Source organism: Anabrus simplex, chromosome 1 (genome assembly GCF_040414725.1).
Source record: "Anabrus simplex isolate iqAnaSimp1 chromosome 1, ASM4041472v1, whole genome shotgun sequence".
NCBI lineage: Eukaryota > Metazoa > Arthropoda > Insecta > Orthoptera > Tettigoniidae > Anabrus > Anabrus simplex.
Window position 1 is genome coordinate 1,329,125,707 of NC_090265.1, and position 21,706 is coordinate 1,329,147,412.

General features: G+C 37.5%; 1 protein-coding gene across 1 annotated transcript in view; it reads left to right on the top strand.

Annotated features, from left to right (window-relative positions):
* The window catches only part of LOC136858306 (FAST kinase domain-containing protein 4), a 170,652-nt gene that overhangs the window by 132,491 nt on the left and 16,455 nt on the right, over positions 1-21,706 (top strand). Inside the window, exon 8 of the mRNA XM_067137747.2 lies at positions 3,822-3,912. Coding sequence (XP_066993848.1) covers positions 3,822-3,912 — 91 coding nt within the window. The remainder of the gene's footprint in view (positions 1-3,821; positions 3,913-21,706) is intronic.

A 21,706-nucleotide genomic window follows, 5' to 3' on the forward strand; every position in this document is an offset into this window, starting at 1 on the left:
AATTCCTTATTTCATGACGTTACCCATCTTCCATGATGTGAACATGAGGTTGGTCTTCTGGGAGACAGTGGAATGATGTTAAACCAATAGTGAAACCTTGTAATTGCATTCCTCATTAACACGTTTTCCTGCTTAGCATGTCGTAAAATTGAAGTCCCAATTCTCATCGTATTGAATCTATATAAAAATACCTCACATATTGTGTCATGGATTTTTGCTATTACCGCATAGTACGAACACATTTTTCCTAGCCCTGAAAATGTTATTTGTCATGTCTTGTGGAAGGAACATGATTTCCAACTCGGGTAAGAGCCGTCGCCACAGTTGAGTGATTACAGAAAATGGCCTTAAATTCCTAAACTTCACAGGATAAGTTGCGCCTTCGGGGAGCAAGCCGTTACTGTAGCCTCAGGAATGTTCAGTTTTCCTTGCTCATTACCAGCGAGATTGCTGAATAACACAGTGAGCCTATAGCTTGTATTTCGCATTCCATTCGGAAGTCAAAATTTTATTTGGTGAGTGGTACAGTGAAGTGTAGAGAATATTTGTCACTGAAACAATTAGCCTGTATCTGGATTAGGAACATAAATGTGTGAAATTGACTAGCATGGTGCATATTTACTGCATTGATGGGGTGAAAGTTCCTTTCGGGGATCATTGTAAGTACCTAGGTGTTAATATAAGGAATGATTTTCATTGGGGTTATCACATAAATATGATTGTACATAAAGGGTACAGATCTCTGCACATGGTTATGAGGATATTTAGGGGTTGTAGTAAGGATGGAAATGAGAGGGCATATAAGACCCCAACTTGAGTATGGTTCCAGTGTATGGGACCCTCACCAGGATTACTTGATTCAAGAACTGAAAAAAATTCAAAGAAAAGCAGCTTGATTTGTTCTGGGTGATTTCCGACAAAAGAGTAGCATTACAAAAATGTTGCAATGTTGGGAATGTTGGAAAGACTTGGAAGAAAGGAGACGAGCTGCTTGACTAAGTGGTATGTTCTGAACTGTCAGTGGAGAGATGGCGTGGAATGACATCAGTAGACGAATAAGTTTGAGTGGTGTCTATAAAAGTAGGAAAGATCGCAATATGAAGATAAAACTGGAATTCAAGAGGACAAATTGGGGCAAATATTCATTTATAGGAAGGGGAGTTAGGGGTTGGAATAAATTACCAAGGAGATGTTCAAATAAACTTCCAGTTTCTTTGCAGTAATTTAAGAAAAGGCTAGAAGAACGACAGATAGGGAATCTGCCACCTGGGCGACTGCCCTAAATGCAGATCAGTAGTGATTGGTTGGTTGGTTGGTTGGTCGGTCGGTTGGTTGGTTGGTTGGTTGGTTGGTTGGTTTTATGATAGCCTAGTTACTGTACAAATATGGAAAAAGTCATGAAATTCCTTGGTAATGAAGTCAAAATTAAAATCTGTCAGAAAGTGGACTGGCATCCGCATCTTAAAGCACGCAGAGGTCGCAAGTGTTGAACTCGCACCTTCGAGTTTCGACTTGGTCACTCGAGTTGGTCAAAGTGGCGCCCAAATTCATTCCTGCATGTCGCACATGGTCGAGTGTAACCTCCAATTCATTTTCTAAGTGTATGTCCAGAAAATAACATTTTATAACCCACTGTTCTGAAATAAAAGACTTCTACTAACATTTTGTTTAAATAGAGTGTGATCTGCAATAATACTTTGATATTTTTATAAGCCCCCGCGCACATGTTTTCATATTTTTGTTGTTTGGTATTTTTCACACCCTTCAGAGCACTTGTTATTTTATAAGCCCCAGTGGAAAAGGTTTTCATATTTGTTATCTCATGTTTTTCACACTTTTTAATACTTTCCTCTCATCTTTAGGAAAGGTAGATGTGGTTTTCACTGTACCCGCGAGTACACATCGTAAAATGCCTGTACGTCGGAAAAAATCGTATCGGGTGTTTCCGTATCCCTGTTGGATAGTTTTTATTTGTATATTCAGTAGTACGTTTTCTCGCTTAACACAGTTTTTCTTTTTTATTGTCCCCTGCAGAAACGTCTTAACGAGGTTTTACTGTATAATAATATTATTGGCATCAGGAAAGGTATCAGTCATAAAACTGGACCAAGTCCTCATGTATAACACAGATTACACCCATGATATCAGAAGAAGAAAGAAAAAATAAGCACTTTGAAGAGAAAGATAAAGGCATAAATAAGATGATGTACAATGTAATTTTCCATTAAGGGGAGAAGGAAAAGAGTTCCCTAGGAATTTACTAGTTACGACTGTAGATTGTAAGAGAAATAGCTCCAAGATCAAGGCCATACACATTATTAAGTGGTTTCTTAATAAGGAAGAAAAAGAAAATGTTACTGCAAACTTAAAATAGTAGATTGTTGAAGAATTTAGTTTGAAGGTTTGTAGAATTTTCAGCTCCTTGGCAGAATTGTCAGCATACTGGCTTTTGGTTGAGAGGGTCCGGGGTTTGATTTCTGGCCGGTTCAGTGATTTTAATTTTGTCTGGCTAATTCTTTTAGTAGCTCAGGGACTTCTTTTTTTTTCATTTACATACAACACATCATGGTACAAACCACCATAGAAACATGTATTAGTACTTCCCTATACATAGGGAAAGGCATCTGGCCATAAAACTGGGCCTATTTCCTGTGGCCATGGCAAAAGTGAGTGGAGCGGAATAGTGACCTCTACTCTCTCCTCCATGAACCATTACACTTCCAAGCTGTTTTTTCAAATATTATTTTATATTATATTTCATATTATTTTATTATTTCACAGCAACTGTATAAAGGATCCAGATCATTCTTTGGAGACCACGTAATAAAATATCCAATAGCTTGCTTAAAATGAATCAAAGCCACCAATTTGTATGTTATGACACTCCTCATGCCAAATAAAAATCTTAAAGGACCGAAATTAATTTTTAGTTTAATTCATAATTTGTATGGTCTACATTTATAAGCAGCAATATGCCAGGATCAACACAGTGACAGGTTAGTGTGAAAAGGTAGAACCCCAGGACGGATAGGAAACGACAAACATCTAAACCTAAAAGGATAAGAACAAACTCCATATACTGCCGTTTTCACATAGATGGGCTGTCACCTCATTAGTCCTAGTTTTACGTCCATTTCTTTTATGTCCCACCACCTGATATCTGCTTCTTGGTTTCATCAGAGAAGGAGACATCCATACTTGATAAAGCCTTATTTGACAGATTGTCTCTCTGGATGTAGGAAGTGTAGGATAAGATTGAAATTGTATAAAGACATGAAAATGAAAGGATTATACAGGTTGACGGTTATAAGGGGATTTTTGACACTTCATGAACAGAATAAAAATATTAGAAATATGGATGAAGAGCACATGATTTCTTCAATGTAACATTGCTCTCTGATGGCAGAATATTTCTGGTTAAGCACAAAATCCGTAGAACATACAACCTACTCTCTCTTGTGACATTTTTATTTTCAAAGTCTACATTTGGAGCAGCATGTTTTGAATCTGTAGATGAAATGAAAGCAAAAGCCACAAAGGCAAACCAGAAAAGAGCCCAAAGCATTGCTTCTAGCAGTTGTAGGTTAGCACGGAACAGTGTAGGAATCAGGGAAATAATAACATTACCATTGCTAATTTGTTAAAAATTGGATTGTATCACATAAGTCTGATTAGTTGACCATTGTAATTTATTTATATATTGGTACCTATTATTTGTTGTAACTAGTAATCAGAACATGAGTGGCAACTGAAAATGCAATTCAAAGATTGTGTTGATAACATAGTAATAGTTAAGTCACATACCTACTTTTATTTTTCAGATGGTGAATGTGTTTTGGATTCCAACTGTAACCCACTTCCTGTAGAAGAACAGTCTTTGAATAAAAAGATAACGCCCAAAAAAGGAATCAGGTAAAGATTTTAACTATGTATATACAGTGAAAAATTTTCCTGAAAACTATCCCATATTAAAAAATCCTCCCCTAGTAGCAATCAATTTTTCAAAGTCGATGGTCTTTCTGACCAACAACCAGGCATTTTCTTGGTCTGACTTCTTTTAACACATTGGAGACACTGCCCATAGAAACTATAGGCACATAGGCTGATAGACTGATGAAATTAGGAGAATCTACAGACGCATGTTTTCACTGTGGCTAAAAATAGAAACCACCATTCCAGCGAGCTGTGACTTCACCAGAAAACTGTTGTATGCTTCTAGTAAGCATAAAATGTACTAGTTATGAGCATAAGTCAAGAGCTCTTCTTTTAAGGCATTGATAACACAATCGCGTTCTTACATAATCTGTGGCTACGTTATCGTTCGCTCTCAGCTGTGAAGTGAGCAGGAAAGTATGTGCCTGCAGACAAGGTGTGTTTGATAGGCAGGCTTGTTTGAGTCATTCTTGTGTATATTTAGCATGTCTGATGCAAACATTCAAGTGAACAAAATGCAGACTATGAATCCATACTGAATGTTCATACGAAAGACTTTGGTTCTGAAATTGAGAACAAGGATGACAGACACCAAGTGATCATGATAATTCTATGATATCCTATGATTTATATCCTATGATAATTCTGACACTTCAAGCAAGTAAACATAGATAATGAGCTAATTTCAAATACAGTAGAAGTCTGTTGTAGCGAGAATTCATAACGGCGAAAAATTCACTCGCTGTAACGGATTGTCATTATATCCAATTTTGTCAAAATCGGGAATTTATGGCAATCAGTTTGTCTGACTCGTTGGCCAAATGGTCAGCGTACTGGCCTTTGGTTCAGAAGGTCCCGGGTTCAATTCCCGGCCGGGTCGGGGATTTTAACCTTAATTGGTTAATTCCAATGGCACGGGGGCTGGGTGTATGTGTTGTCTTCATCATCAGCTCATCCTCATCACGACGCGCAGGTCGCCTACGGGAGTCGAATAGAAAGACCTGCACTTGGTGAGCCAAAACCATCCTGGGATATCCCGGCACTAAAAGCCATACGACATTTCAGTTTGTTCAGAACTTGAGTTTTAACAGATAATATCCACACTGCGGCTTACTTGTTTGTTGTTTTTCGAAATCCGATACTACGTGCAAGTGTGTGTTTAATTTAATTCTGAAAAAACTATATTTCCGTATTTCACCGAATCCAAGACGACCCCCACTTTATCCTTTAAAAATTTTTAATGAGCCTTAATAAGTACTTTGTTAAATCATATGAATGTCTTTCTTATACAGTACGCATTTTAGACTATTTGTAGACGTCGAACATTGGCTTTAGTTATGCCGTGTTTTTGCGGCTGTACAATTACGCTTTATTTCAGTGGGTTTAATAACCATTAACTTAAAATTGGCATCATAATATCGAAGGGAACTCATTGAAAATTTGCGGGCAATACATATTCCACGTGACTCTACAATACGACAATCACGAAAATAATATTCTTTCACTCAACGTCGAATATAACTGGCTGTCGCTACACGCAAGTCTTGCTTGCTGGATTTGGCCAACTTCAGCGGCTAGCAAAGTATAGATCTTAATCGTGGACTTTGAAAGTCAACGAAGGAGTTTATTGCGCCACGGTATGGCAATTCCGCCCTTGCATTTTTGTGCACATACCTCACAAATTTTATCTTCGACTTCTTTAAAGCGTCCTTCTTGCGGGCCACTGAATGCATTTTTTGTGCAGTAGGGGAGAGTGGGGCAGTTTCATACAGGGGCAGTTTCATACAGTTTTAAATTTCCCACCTTTAAGGGTAGAGAGTGCCATCTTTTTTATTCTTATTAACTCCTTTTGACTTCATCTACTTCCTGTGCAAGTTGTAGCATCATAGCATCTGTTGACGAGAAGCTGTGCTGAAAAGTTTAATTTTGGTGATTTTTTAAAAAATCTTCATGCTGTGAAATAGTTAGGTAAGTCTTTTGATTCACTGTGTTTGATTCTGAAATAAGTTTCACATCATACTACACTCTTCACTGCAACTTATGTATAAGTTACAGTAGTCTCCATAACTTATGAAAAGCCAGATGGCAAGATTAGTAAAATAACTGCCTATGGGGCACTTTCATACAATGGTTTGGGGCACTTTCATACATCCCCTTATATCTATTTTTAAAGCAAAAAGGATATAATTGGGGCTCCTAGGCCTGGGCTGGGTTGCAGGAACATCTTTTCTTGAAATCATCAAGCATCTCCAAAAGAGATGCAAGTCTTCTAAGGATGATCCCGTACTTGTCTTGTTCGACAAATTTGGTCCATTAAAGACCAGATGCAGGCAAGCATTTAATACATGGATCTATGAAAATCCAGGAAGGACCATATCAATTTATAACATACCATAACTGACAAATGTACCATTCAGTCAGTCATTTTTCAAGATCAACATTGTGTCTTCATTCAGGAAGACCAGACTTTGGTCTCCAAATTGTTTTGTCTTTACTGACAAAGACTTTGCTGCATCTTTGACAACAGATCGCTCATGCCCTCCACAGGATTGCACAAAAATTTCTACATCTTCAGATCCTGCCCATCATGAGGAAGTCATGTCCAAGAACCATCCAGTAACATACCCACTTCAGCTTCTCCCACTTCCACGCCAACACCCAATTCCAAGGCAACCCTCAAAAACCTACAATTACACCAGAATATATCCACCCTTACCCCAAAGCAAATCCTATAACACTTAAAGACACTGGACGAGCTAAAGGAAAGTCAAGAATTCTGACTACCACCACTCTTGAAAAAGAAAGATTGGAGGAAATGATGAAGCTTAAGAATAAAACGAAAAGAAAGTTAAACAAGATGACATCCTCGAATCTCCCTAGACGAAAATTATTTAAATCTGGCAAGGAATCTGTAGGCTTCAATTCTTCAAGCAGTGAAGAAAGTGTTGCTGTAACATGTGGTGAAAGTGAACTTGAGTTTAGTGACCAAGATGTTGACTTACCGCTGCTTGATAAAAGCAGTGATATTGAGCTTAATGACTTTGTTCTGGTTGAGTTTGCAACAAAAAGAACAAAGAAATACTTTGTTTGTCAAGTTGATGAGAAAATGAATGATTCAGAGTTTCTCAAACTTTTCACGTACAAATTATAAAAAAAAAATTGTTTTCCATGAAAAGAAAGATGTCGGTGAAATTTCTCAGGCTGATGTTTACACTAAATTTCCACAGCCTACCATGGTTGGAGGAACAGCTCGAGCAATTTCCTTAACTTTTTCTGTAGATCTGACTGAATTCAGTTTAGGATAGGCTAGTGGTGTTTTTGTATGTATAAAATCATGTTTTGTCAATATTGTAGAACATGTATGAAAGTGCCCCTGCAATGTATGATACTGCCCCATGTCGGGGTACTTTCATACAAATTACATGTTTATAAATATTTTTAAATTGTTTTATAGGAATTAACTAAATGAGTAATTACAAAAGTCCAACTTGTTTCTAATATGACAATGTTTGTGTAACACTTGTTTTTAGCCATTTAGATTGCAAAATACAGCCACTAAATCTTCTTAAGTGTTAATAGGTAGAATGTGTATGAAACTGCCCCACTCTCCCCTACACATTTTTAAGCTATCTTTGTCTTCATGGTAACGTCGAATATTGGCTGTAGTTAGGCCTATGCCGTATTTTCTTGCGACTACACAATTATTACACATTTTCGAGTGTTTAATAGCCATGAACTTAAAATTGGCATCATAACATTGACGAGAGCCCGTTGAAAATTTGCCAGCAATACCTGTTCTACGTATCTTTACAATGCAAAGATCCATCACGAAAAATATTCCTGCTGTCTATAAAACTTAATTTTACTAAGCGTCAGGTACAGCAGATGCGTTATAACTCTGCTACTGAGTAGCCGTGGTCTTTCTAAGAATTCGAAAGCTCGCGTGTTTTGATGCCATTCTGCAGATTTCAGAAACATTTTTATGGAGGATAATAGAATGTCATTCTCTCTTCACTATTTCCCGAGATCTAGTGACGTTACACATAGGCACGTAGGCCGCGGCTAGTGATGTATGATAAAGAGGCGGTCGTTTATTGTCAATGAGTTTTGTGTGTGCGTGCACGGGGGTGAAAAGAAACAGCGTGGTTACGGCGGTAGTTGCCAGTGGTGTTCATTACTACCAGGCCGCGAATGCTAAACGACCCTTGATTTTTCACATGAGATTCAGAAAAGAAAATGTCGTCTTGGATTTGGAGAAATATGGTATCACTCCAGAGGCTTCTGTGGCAAACATTTCAGTTTTCTTCTTCAAACGGCGTCACTTAACCTAACCGTATATGTATCATGAAAACCTATTTGAAATGTATGTAGAGAAATGATAACCTCCTCGCTAAAAATTGACATGGGCATAGCTTTCCGAAATTTAATTAGACGCGAGAAAATGTAAACTATCCTCTGAAATCAGTGACGTACCCTGCCGTATCTTGAGGTATATCACATTTTTACTTAATTTCAGTATATGGTATGCCATTAAAATTAAGAGATCGTTTACTTCAGCCTTTATTTTTAACGAGTTAACAACTGCTATCGGCTACGTTATTTACGTATTTACTACGAAAACGTGTTATCCTCTTTCATTTTGAATTTTCTTTAGAGAACAGCAGTCGGCGGGTATTACTAATCGACTCCAATATCGCCTTTGAGTGTTGACGAGAGAGTTCGCAAATGCACATAGCGCGGAAACTATACCGTACCGAAGATGATCGATCGCACTTTGTGGCAAACGTTTCAGTTTTGTTATTCAAATAGTGCCACCTATCTTAACTGTACTATATGTAGTTATGATGAAAACATACTTCAAGCACCAGTAGAGAAATGATAACCTTCTCGTCATAAATTTACATGATAATAGCCTTTCCGCAATTTAACGGACGCTCGAATATATGAACTAACCTCGTAATCAGTGACGCACTCTGCCATCTCTTGAGGTGTAGGCCTATCTCATTCTTACTTAACTGCTGTATTTAGCATTAAAATTAAGCAATGGTTTATTCAGTGTTTATCTTTAACGAGTTAACAACGGTTATCGGACACGTTATTTACGCATTTTTTACCAAAACATGTTCTCCTCTTTCGTTTCCTTGCGGAAGAGCAGTCGACAGGTATTACTAATCGACTCCGACATTGCCTTCGAATGTCGATGAGAGTGCTCGCTGGTGGGCATAGCGAGAAAACGATACGGTACCGAAGATGATCGATCGCATGCAGTATGACTGAGTGCATATAAGTATCGGCGACAGAAAAATCGAGCGCGCATAATAGCTCGCAATAATGGATACGTCAGTGATAGAGCTCTCTCGCTGTAACCGAAGGATAATACACAGTTTAATATAGGGATTCCGAAGGGGCGGACAAAAGTTATCGTTATAACGGAGTGCTCGTTATATGCCATACTCGTTACAGCGGACTTCTACTGTAGATATTAAGTGGATTCTGTAATACAGTTTTATACCGCTCCCTAAAAATTTGGGTTGTTTCCTGTGTACAGATGTAATTCTGCAGCATCTTGATGCAAGTCTGTTGTCTGGCAGCGGACAGCAGGAAAGCAAATTACTGGTTGTAAACAAGGATATCCATGCCAATTGACCACTTAGGTTAGACTCTATAGATTGAATTAGTATGTTTTAGTAGATGTGTCCTCAATATTTGTCAGATTTCAAAATTCTTATTCAGATTATCAAGTTCAGAAGCAGGATAATAATAATTTTGTGTGGCTATTTCTAGCTGAGTGCAGCCCTTGTAAGGCAGGCCCTCCGATGAGGGTGGGCAGCATCTGCCATCTGGTGGAGGATAGTGTTATGTGTGGTGTGTGAGTTGCAGGGATGTTGTGGACAGCACAAACACCCAACCCCTGGGGCATTAGAATTAACCAATGAAAGTTAAAATCCCCAACCCGGCCAGGAATCAAACCCGGAACCCTCTGAACCAAAGGCCATTATGCTGACTATTCAGCCAATGAGTTGGACAGCAGGATAATTCTTGGACAGAAGTAAGCAGAATACAACTTCATGTTTCATCTACTAAAGAATAAAATGATGAAAGTGCAAAGAAATGGACATCCAGCAATACACATGTTTGCTTTACTAGAATAGAATAGAAATGTTCTTGAGTTACTAGGCAAAATTATTACTTTAAAACCTCATTGAAGTTTCTCCAGTCATTTAGATATTATTAGAGAAACACACTCCTAAAATAGGCTAAAAATATCAATGTACTTTTAATACACATATGGTAAGGTCTTCTAACAAACATCTGTATATATAAAATAAGAGTTTTGTCTGTACATTGCTCAGAATTTGAAAATAATGGTATTTCTGTATCGGTTATGTCCTCAGTAACCAGGAAATGCACTTTTCACTTTTCCGTAATGTCTGTCTGTCTGTCTGTCTGTCTGTCTGTCTGTCTGTCTGTCTGTCTGTCTGTCTGTCTGTCTGTCTGTCTGTCTGTCTGTCTGTCTGTCTGTACACGCATCACTAGAAAACGGCTACAGAGAATTTAATGAAAATTGGTATACAAAGTCGGGGAATAAGTCGCTACAATCTAGACTATAAATCGTTTAATTCACATTAAGTGAAATGGTAGTTTAGGGGAAGGCCTAAAATTTAATTTTCAAATATTTATGTTATTAGTGGTGCTATCTTAATGGTAGTTTAGGGGAAGGCCTAAAATTTAATTTTCAAATATTTATGTTATTAGTGGTGCTATCTTAATAAAAATTGGTGTGCGAAATCAGGGAGTAAGTTGCTACAATTTAGGCCATAAATAATTTTTTTCACGCTGAGTAAAATGGTAGTTTAGCCTCTTCAGTCCTGAGCTTGTTTTTGCACTCGATGGATTATAGTTTTCTCAAATAAATTTTTGAAATTTTCCAAAGAATGTAGTATGTTTCACTAAGTTGTTTTATGACGTGTAGCATATATGCTACATCAGGACTCAGAGTTGACTTTCCTACCATTATTATTTTTGCTTTAAATTGTTTTGTATTAATATAAGTAAAGAAAACCACATGTAGAGCATATGCTACATACGGACAGAGGAGGTTAGGGAAGGCCTAAAACTCAATTCTTAAATATTTACATTATTAGTGGTCCTTATCTCATTGAAAATTGGTATGAAGAGTCAGGGAATAAATCGCTCCAATCTAAAGTATAAATCGTTTAATTCACGTTGAGTGAAATGGTAGTTTAGTAGAAGGCCTAAAATGTAATTCTCAAATAATTATATTATTAGTGGTCATATCGATAATTACTACATAATCAAAGTTATATAGAATTAAATTTCCGACCATTTATGTCTTATACATTTTACCGTACCGGCTATAATAACACAGATATTCGTGAATTTGTCCATATCGATGCCGATTCAGGAGAAAATGGGTTAACATAATTTAATGAAAATCGGTATATAAAGTCGGGGAATAAGAAACTGCAGTCTAAGCTATTCACCCTGGATGAAATTGTAGTTCAGGGGAAGGTACCTAAAATGTAATTTTAAAATACCTATATTATTCGTCCTATCGAAAAGAACTACATAAACGTTATAGAGAATACAATTTCCAGTTATTTATGTTTGATTCAGTTTTACCGTATCGACTATTATAAGAGTGGTATTTGAGAGTTGGAAGAAAACTAAATGTGAAAGCCTACAATATCAAAAACGCATAACATTGATCAACAATAACATTACACTGACCATTGTTTGTTGTGATGTTCTTTGTCTCTTGTGCTGCCTCTCAACTCCGATAAATGGGATTACCGCTGTGTACACAGTATAATACCTGACTGAATACTGGCGGGAAATAGCCAGGGAGTTACAAAACTTTCTTTAGTATGCCATCCCTCTGGTTCATAGATTTTCTGATACAGCTGGTTCGTGACACACTGGTTCATCATAGTATTCAGGCTATTTGATCCCTACTCTGACGCGCTGTTTTGAATGAGCAGTGGGCATACTTAAGGCAGAGGCTCACTTAGTAGAGTAGTTGTATGACCTGGTTTAGAATAACAGTTTAGGCCTATTCCAAATTATAGCACCACAATTCACAAAATAAATTCAACCCTAAAAAGAGCCGTTTCATAAGAAAAGCTTCTTCCTCCTTCACTTGTATTAGATTCTACATTCATTTTATTCCAAATTAGCAGTGAAGAGGGGGTTTCTCCTCTGGCTTGGAGGAAAAATTTGCCTCCAAGTCAGATAGATTTTTCCGCCGCCATCGTAGTGAATTGATACTTTCCGACTCATCGGGTACTCCTAGGAAACCGATTAGTACAAGGACATAGTTTTTGCCCTGGGATTCGCCGCTATTCGACCCCCTCCCCGCCGAAAAGGGACAAAGAGTTTTCACGGCTCACGGCTGTCTGTGGCTTGGTCATTCCAGCTCTGGAACTTTGGACTGTTAGATCGGCAGCTTAGTACTGTTCGTTAAAAGTGAAAAAAATGTGTGGTTTTTCATTTGATCGAGTATTTCATGTGGAAGCATTGTTTTTAATCTCGCCATTCCTCCTGACGTCATTGTAATGACCTATGTTCATTTCAGTTGGGAAAACCACTGAGGATGTAAAAAGGCAGGTGGAGAGCAAGTGCCTACCATTATAATGAAAACTCCTCAACCTCATTGTGACTGATGCTATGCAAGCGGGTCTACCATTACAGTGAAAATTCCCTAACACAGTCTTATATGAGAAAGGATGTTTGGTGACTTCCCAGTCGCATTTCTAGGGTAACGTTAAGAGCTATGCAATTTCATAGTCTTGCTCACAACGTGTACACTACCTAACCTAGAATTCTGTATACAGTGTAGAATACCGTAGCGAAGCACGGGTACATCAGCTAGTTTATTATAAACTAGCTGTCGTACTCATCATTGATGGGTAATAGTAAACTTGTGTCCTCATCCCGAGGTTGTGCAGCTCTTTTCAGGCACACCCCTGGGTTAGTTTTAGGATAATGGCAGCAGTAATGCCATCTAGTGCAGGGTTACCATATTGTGCAACATGAAAAAGAGGACACTTTCAAACAAATATAATAAATCAGCATAATGATTATGCATGAAAATGCATGTATAGTCACTCAAAAAAGAATGAGCACATGTTATTGTATCTTCCTCTGATTTAATATTTTATCAGTCTTAATTTAATTAAATTAATGTATTACTTTGAGCCTCCGTGGTTCAGGCGGCAGCGCACCAGCTTCTTACCGCTGGGTTCTGTGGTTCAAATCTCGGTCACTCCATGTGAGATTTGTGCTGGACACAGCAGAGGCGGGACATGCTTTTCTCTGGGTACTCCGGTTTACCCTGTCATCATTCATTCCAGCAATACTCTCCAATATCATTTCATGTGTCAGTCATTAATCATTGCCCCAGAGGAGTGCGACAGGCTTCAGCAGCTGGCACAATTCCTATCCTCGCCGCTAGATGGGGCCTTCATTCATTCCATCCCTGACCCAGTCGAATCAATGTAATTAATTTAATTTTAATTTTTCATTTGAATCGCAATGATATGTATAAGTTACAGGGTTTGTTTAGGTGAGTTATTGGGAGGTATATTCAGGAAAACAGGGTGGACTACGGAGCAGTGATGACAGTATTGGAAGCAGGAAGTCAATTAAGTATGACATAAAATTGTTAGTGTTAAACTGTAGAAATAATGTAAAGAAAGGAATAGAATTAAGTAATTTATGAGACATATATTTACCAGATGTTTTAATAAAAATTGAATCCTGGCTGAGAAATGATATCATGGAAGCAGAAATTTTCTCCTAGAACTGGAGTATTTGTCATAGGGACAGGTTAGGAACGATAGGAGGGGAAGTATTCAGACTGGTGAAACAAGAATTTGTAAGCTACAAAAAAGTTAAGGATGAGAAAATGGAATTCTAGGTGTAAGACTTATCTCTAAAGATAATAGGCAGCTGTGTGCTTTTGGGGTGTACAGACCTGGGAGGCCTGGCACTGACACTGATGCAGAATTATCCGTTATTTGGGGAATGACACAGAAAGGAACGTTATTCTAGTGGGTGATCTGAATTACCAAATGTTACCTGGGAAGGTAGTGCAAATGACAGAAAGCAGGACCAAAAAATGGTTAGTGAGTTAATATGGGAAGGACAGCTGAACCAGAAAGTGACAGAACCAACTAGAGGGAAAAATATTCTAGACATGGTACTAAAACCAGATCTCTATAGAGAAATGATGATGATGATGATGATGATGATGATGATGATGATGATGATGATGATGATGATGATGATGATGAATATATGCTGCTTGTTTAAAGAGGTCTAACATATAAGTCATCAGCCCCTATAGAGAAACTGAAGTGATAGATGGTATAAGTGATCATGAAGCTGTTTTTGTCATAGTTAAAAATAAAAGCAATAGAAAGGAAAGTTGTAAACGTAGGACCATTATGGTTGATAAGAGAGGCATAGGGGAATTTTCAAGAAGCAGTTACGATCAATGGAAAATGGTAAATAAAAATGTAAACAGCCTATGGGATGGTCTAAGGCAATTGTTGAGGAGTTTGATAAAAATGATAAGAACCTATATACTAAAATAGAGAAATAGAGAAATAAACCTATTAAGAAGTAGGTGCAGATTAGAAAGAGTTAGGAATGGTTGTGGAACTAAGGACAGATTGAAGGAACTTACTAGGAAACTGAATTTAGCAAAAAAAGTCAGCTAAGGATAACATGATGTCAAACATAATTGGCAGCCATTTGAATTTTAGGAAGCAATGAAAGGATATGTATAGATAATCTAAGACAGCAACTGATTCCAGGAAGGATATTCCAGGAATCATTAATGAACAAGGAGAGTGTATATGTGAGGACATACAGAAGACAGAAGTATTCACTCAGCATATGTAAAGGTAGTTGGATATAAAGATTTTTTTTTTTTCAACACACTGATACAAAATAAATAAATAAATAAATAAATAAATAAATAAAGATAATCTCCAGATAGAGGAGGCGACTAAATACTGGTGAATTACTGAAAAGTACCCATGGTGATAAAGACATTTACATATCGATACAAAAGTTGAAAGATAGAAAGGCAGCTGGGATTGACAAGATTTCTGGTGATATATGGAGTGGGATATAGAAATATTTATTTTATTACTGTTTGCATGAAGGAGCAATACCAGATGAATGGAGAGTTGCAATAGTGGTCCCAGTATGCAAGGGAAAGGGTGACAAACATAAAGCAGATAATTTCAGGTCAATCAGCTTGACATGTGTTGTTTGAAAGCTATGGGAAAGCATTCTTTCTGATTATATTAAGGCAGTTTAAGTTTAGGAAAGATTGTTCCAGTGAAGCTCAGCTTGTAAGATTCCAGCAAGATATAGCAGATATTTTGGATTCAGGTCAAATGTACTGTATCGCTATTGATCTATTCAAGGCTTTTGATAGGGTAGATCTTTTTTTTTTAAATGCTATTTGTTCGGGGCGTCGACCTATAGAGATCTTTTGCCCCTCCTTGCACCATATGATAATGAACCTGCGTGTAATTGGAATTGCGGAAGTGTAGAGTGTTAAATGTGAGGAAAGGAACGTAAAGGATGACACAAACACCCAGTCCCCAGGCCAGGGATATTAATCATTTTCAATTTAAAAACCCTTGACCCGGCCGGGAATCGAACCCGGAGCCGGACACGTTGCCCCCTACACCGCGGGGCCGGACAGAGTAGGTCATAGGAGATTACTGAAGAAAATTAGTGCTATTGGACTGGACAAAAAAAGGTTGATCGGGTGGCTAAATTTCTAGAAAATAGAACTCAGAGAATTAGAGTAAGTGAAGCATTATCTGATCCTGTAATAATTAAGAGGGGGGGGGGGTCCCACAGGCCAGTATTATTGGATACTTTGGATGTTTTCTTATATATATAAATCTAATAAACTCATGGCTTGGAAGCATCCTGATTGGAGAAAAGGGGAATGGTAATTAGACCATGTTTGTATGGATAAATTTTTTCATCAGGAAATTGATACTGGTTCTGATCATTACATCATCAAAATTAAACTTAGTATTAAGGAAGAAGAAAAGAAATACTACTGTATTTACGCGAATAATCCCCACATTTTAAAAATTAAGGCACGAAATTGGGATGCAGGTTTTATTTGCGTTAAGGTTGGCAAGTTTTCGATGCTGGATGTACAGTTACGCTTTGTCTAACCGCAGATGGAAGACAACCGCCCCCTTATATCATGTTTAGATGGAAAACAATTCAGACTTTTAATTTAAAACTGCATTTACATTTTTTAAAATAGTATTTTACAGAATAATTTAAATTCAAATTTTCTCCGTGTCACGATAGAATGCGTCTTCTGGAACGTGCAGGGGTAGCTTTCCACCTTTTTTTCACTTTGGTGTGTCGACAGTGTGTTTCATAGTTGCTAAGTTCAAGTGAAATCATAATTCTTTTGTATTTAGCGTCTTAAGGAACGCCACAAAATCACATAACACACAGTGTGCGGAGAAGCAAAATCCGCAAATACTGCCGATGCCGACAATTAGCAAAAAAGTGTGGCTCATAATTATAATTATAATCAATTTGTACACACCAAATAACACTGTCAATGCCAATGAAACTACATTTTTTTTTATGCATAGCCAAAAACGGACATTTTTAAACTAGATGGGGTCACTGTACTATGTTGCAATGCAGACGGAAGCAAAAGACTTCCTCCCCTTGTCATAGGAAAGCTTGATAAGCCACGATGTTTTAAGGGTATCGGGTACCTTCCGTGCAAGTAGAAGGCATCTAAAATTGCAAACAGTACAGTAATCCAAACATTAAAGCACTTGGACACGGGAGCCAGCATAATTTGTCCTCATCTTTGAATCATGTTTTTTTCTTTCATTGCGTGAGGTTATGTTTGTCTCCGAGTTATTCAAGTGCATCATTTGAATACTGTAAATGCACCTTATGGATACTTTTTGGAAAAAGAAATTCCATGTCATTTGAAAAGTTTAAACTGTGAATCAGTGTTAGTTGCATGCAGTAACAGTTCTTGAATATTTTGTGACATGGCAAGGGTTGGCATTTCTGAAGCACAAGTTGGCAGTTAATTCAATATCACATCATTGGAAATCAGATTTTTGCGTCCCAAAAAGTTTAAATTAACAAGGTTTTACTGTATCGCAAAACTAACATCAGTGTTCGCTGGTGTGTCTGTTTCAAGTGTTTACATTTCACGAAAAGAATTATCCACCACCAGTCCTATTAATCTCCGAGTAGAAGAGACCCTGTGTGAAAAGTGTTTTAAACGTGGAATGAGACGAAGTTGTAATTTAGGAGAGGATTCTAGTGATGCAAGAGACAATGAATCTTCCGATCTACAGGGAATCGAGCCTATTGCAAGTCCAGATTAATGAAATACCTAGGCCTACTTGTTAATTTTCATGGCAGATATATTTTATAGCAGTGATAATGTATTTTTATCATCTCAAATATGTTCAGGCAAAGCAGCTATATCCGTAACGTTCATATTTGCATAAAGACCACGTGGACCTTGCGGAGTGATATGAAATATTTGTTTATGCGTACTTTACTCCCTCGATGGAAGGAATTTTATAGAATATTAAATAGAAGAAAGGATCCACCTTTCAATACTCTGCTATTACGTTGAACCAAATAGAAGTTACAACCTGTTCATTTGGGACTGGTTTCAACACATTTGAAATGTCATCATCAGCCAATTAGTAAAGCAGTGCAAAAATTAAGTCATAAAGATCTAAAAACACATAACACAATGATCACAGACAAAAAATTAACACTATTTCATGCCGAAGCAATTCCAGTTGATGTTCATAACACAATGATCACAGTAAAAAGAACACCACCATTTTGTGCCAAAACAAATCCAGTTGAAGTTCATAAGCTGGTCTGGTACAATCCTGTTATGCCGCATTCCCATATGAAGACGTACATGATCGATAATGAGTTAAAGGGCTTGTTCTAATATGAAAACTTGAAAGATAACTCGTTATGAAATTGAACTTGTGATATGCAACTATGTATAGTTGTTGCTATGCAGGTCTTGTAAGCATTTGTTTCTCCGGCCAAAGAGTAAAAGGTGATGTAATTGAAATCTTAGGAAAACAGTTTAGGACTTAATTTCGACAATTCAAAGCGGATATATGAATTTTAAAAATAATTTAAATCAATAAAATAATAAAACCAAATAAAAATTAAAAAATAAGAAGAAATTTTAAAGAAATTACAATGTGAGGCTCAACTCGAACAGCTTGCCGTGGTGATTGATAAATGAATGGGAGATGATAAATAGAGAAAAGGGTGGGAATAATGAGTGCTTATTAGAGGGAGGGAGGGAAAGGAAAAAGTAGGGGGTGTATCTAAGGAGGATCATGGGGGTGTTGTGGAAGGGGCAAGTAGCATGAGAGGGTGTTGTGTAAATTGTGAAAGATTGATAATACCAATATAATGGTCCGTTATTGGACATTATAAATTTTCCAGCTAACTCATTCTTGGTTGCCTGCGTTTCGCCCTCGTGTGCTAAGTTAGGCTCATCAGTTGGAACTTAGCACACCACCCAAGACGCAAAGCTAGTGCATACCGTGAAGGCCACTGCATAGGCTACTTGAAGCCCCAGCAGTGCTATAAATTTACTCATTCAGGACAAATATTTTAAATTCCCTATGGGAATTAACATCTGTATTATCTGATGGCCAGGCAGGCATCAATTTTTGGAAATGAGACATAGCTCTCATAGTGCATTGGTACTGCTGGTGGGATTGGGACGTTAAGTCTTGAGCTATTCGAGAGGAGTGGGCTATGTGCCGATGCCGGTTTTTATCCTCTTTTTTTCTTACTATCATGTGATGTCATTCATTTCATCTCATTACTCATGGTCAATGTAATGTTATTGTTGATCAATGTCATGCGCTTTCGTTATTGTAGGCCTTCACATTTAGTTTTCTTCCAACTCTGAAATACTACTTTTATCATAGCGGTATGGTAAAACTGAATAAAACATAAATGATCAGAAATTGTATTCTCTATAAATTTTGTTATGTATTACTTTTTGATAGGACTAATAACATAGGGATTTAAAAATGAAATTTTAGGCGCCTTCCCCTAAACTACAATTTTATCCAGGGTGAATAAAATTGTTTCGTAGTTTCTTATTACCCGACTCTATATACCGATTTTCAGTAAGTTCTGTTTACCCATTTTCTCGTGGCTCGGCATTGATATGGACTTGGCAACAAAAATGCAAATTCATTAATATCTGTGTTATCATAGCCAGTACAGTAAAAATGTATAAGACATAAATGTTTGGAAATTTAATTGCATATAACTTTAGTTATGTAGTACTTATCGATAGGACCACTAATAATAGAAATATTTTAGAATTAAATTTTAGGCCTTCCCCTGAACTACCATTTCACTCAGCGTGAATAAAATGATTTACAGCCTAGATTGTAGTGGCTCATCCCCCGATTCTTTTCAAATTCTGAGCAATGTACAGACAAAAGTCTTAATATATATATATACTGTATATAGAGATTGCTTTTCTTCTTATGAAGTGTGTGCTGTATATCGAGCAGGAATTGATAGCAAAACAAGCAGTATTGATGATATCTTAAGATATGCAAAACATAGGCTTGAAAAAATCCTTTCTTATGAGTAAAAAAAATTATAATGTGAGTATATACCATTCTGATGGCTTTTCTGGTGAGATGTAGTGTCTTCTGGTATGGGCTATATCAAATTTGTTACTTTCATGCCCTGTCTCAGTCTCATCCTTGGCTGTGACAATATGAAAGTGACTGAGGTATGAGCGATGCTAGTAATACCATTCCTTATGCAGCCAGTCCCTGTTATGAATGGTGTGAAAATATCGCTCATAGGTGGTGGTGGTGGTGGTGATTATTGTTTTAAGAGGAAGTACAACTAGGCAACCATCCTCTATCGCTCATAGGGTCGGTTGGTGCATGCATTTCAGTGGGCTTGGCAGACTGATATGTAATAGCAACTGCTGGCTCGGTGAGGAAAGCAACGGGAAACTACCTCACTCCTCATTTCCCTAGTACGCCTCTTCAGTGATGCCTAGGCTATTTATGACAGCTCTTGGCGGAGCTGCAGAGGATCAAACCAGCCTTCGGTCTGAATACCCAACATACATACCATTCTGCTATGGTTTGATCTCCAGCGAGTACTTAGCTGTCCACAATCAAATACTTCTGTGTTCTTCTGTAAATCAAAGTTCTCAGTATACAATGTAACAAGCTACGCCATTAGTAATAAGTAGGGCCCGGATGTTGATGACATCTTTTTACTGAGCTGTCTAAAACAATGCCAAAGCACATATAAACTCTGGCCGGGCAACCCCGTCTTCTAATGTCATTTTTAATTTGCATCTTTTTGCCTTTTTTGCTATTTTTCCATTGTAAGAGCATTTTGTAAGTTTGGTAGATTTTTGGGTCATATTTTAGAGAAATCGGCCTTTTAAGGTCTTTTTTTTTTTTCAATTTAGTCCTGTCACATCTTTATATGAGGGAGTTACATCTCTCAGAGTTAAGAACAAGCTAGTAGCTGATAAAAGATAATTTAAAATATTTTAGTATTGCTATTAGTAGTAAAATATATATCTTGGATGCAGAAGATTATGGGGGCAGGTATACAGATACTCTCGTTTTCGTCACAAACCAGTTATTAGCAGAATGAAATGTTACCTGCTCTGTTGACCATGGTCAGCTGTGGTGGGGTAGAAAGGGGAAGGGGTGGATATTCTTGTCTCAGTTCCACATAGATCATGACATGAGATATTAGTTCATTGCCGCTTTCAAAATGCCTAAAATAAAACCGAGTGTGTCAGTGCATTTAAAACAACTATATATAGTATCTGAATTTGGTGACATTGTGTTTTCTACCGATGGAAGCATACTGTTTTGTAAACTGTGTGAAACTAAAGTAGCTACTGGAAGAAGATTTACTGTAACGCAACATATCGGTCACGATAAACACATTCGTGCTCTTCAGCGTGTTTCAAATAAACCTGTAACTCAGCGCTTACTGCCTTCAGTTGCTTCGACTTCCGGCAAGTCCTCACAGTTCAGTAAAGAATTGTGTGATGTATTTGTATCTGCAAACATTCCGCTGTATAAACTCAGCAGCCCGAAAATACGTGGATTTTTGGAAACCATATGAATCAAGAAATACCAGGCGAATAACTTTAGGTAAGAATGATTTGCCGCAGTGTTACGAAGACACATTAAACAAAATAAGATATGAAACTCGCGGGAAGAAGATATGGGTGTCAATCAATGAAACTTCAGATGCTATGCGGCATTATATAGCCAACGTTGTGATCGGAACTTTAGAAGTGCATACACCAGGTGAAATATTTTTATTGACTAGCAAAGTGTTAGAAAAGACCAATTATTCTACCATATCAAAACTGTTTGATAGTGCTATGTTTCTCCTGTGGCCTGAGGGCATCAAACATGATGATGTACTTTTATTTTTAACTGATGCTGCACCGTATATGGTACGAGCAGCTAATTCATTGAAGGCAATCTATTCTAAAATGGTCCACGTTACATGCCTTGCCCATGGACTGCACAGAGTTTGTGAAGAAGTGAGGGCTCTTTACCCCAGTTTGCTTATAGCAAACGTTAAGAAAGTTTTCTTAAAAGCACCCTCCCGAGTCACACGTTTCAGAACTGAAGCTCCAGACATTGCA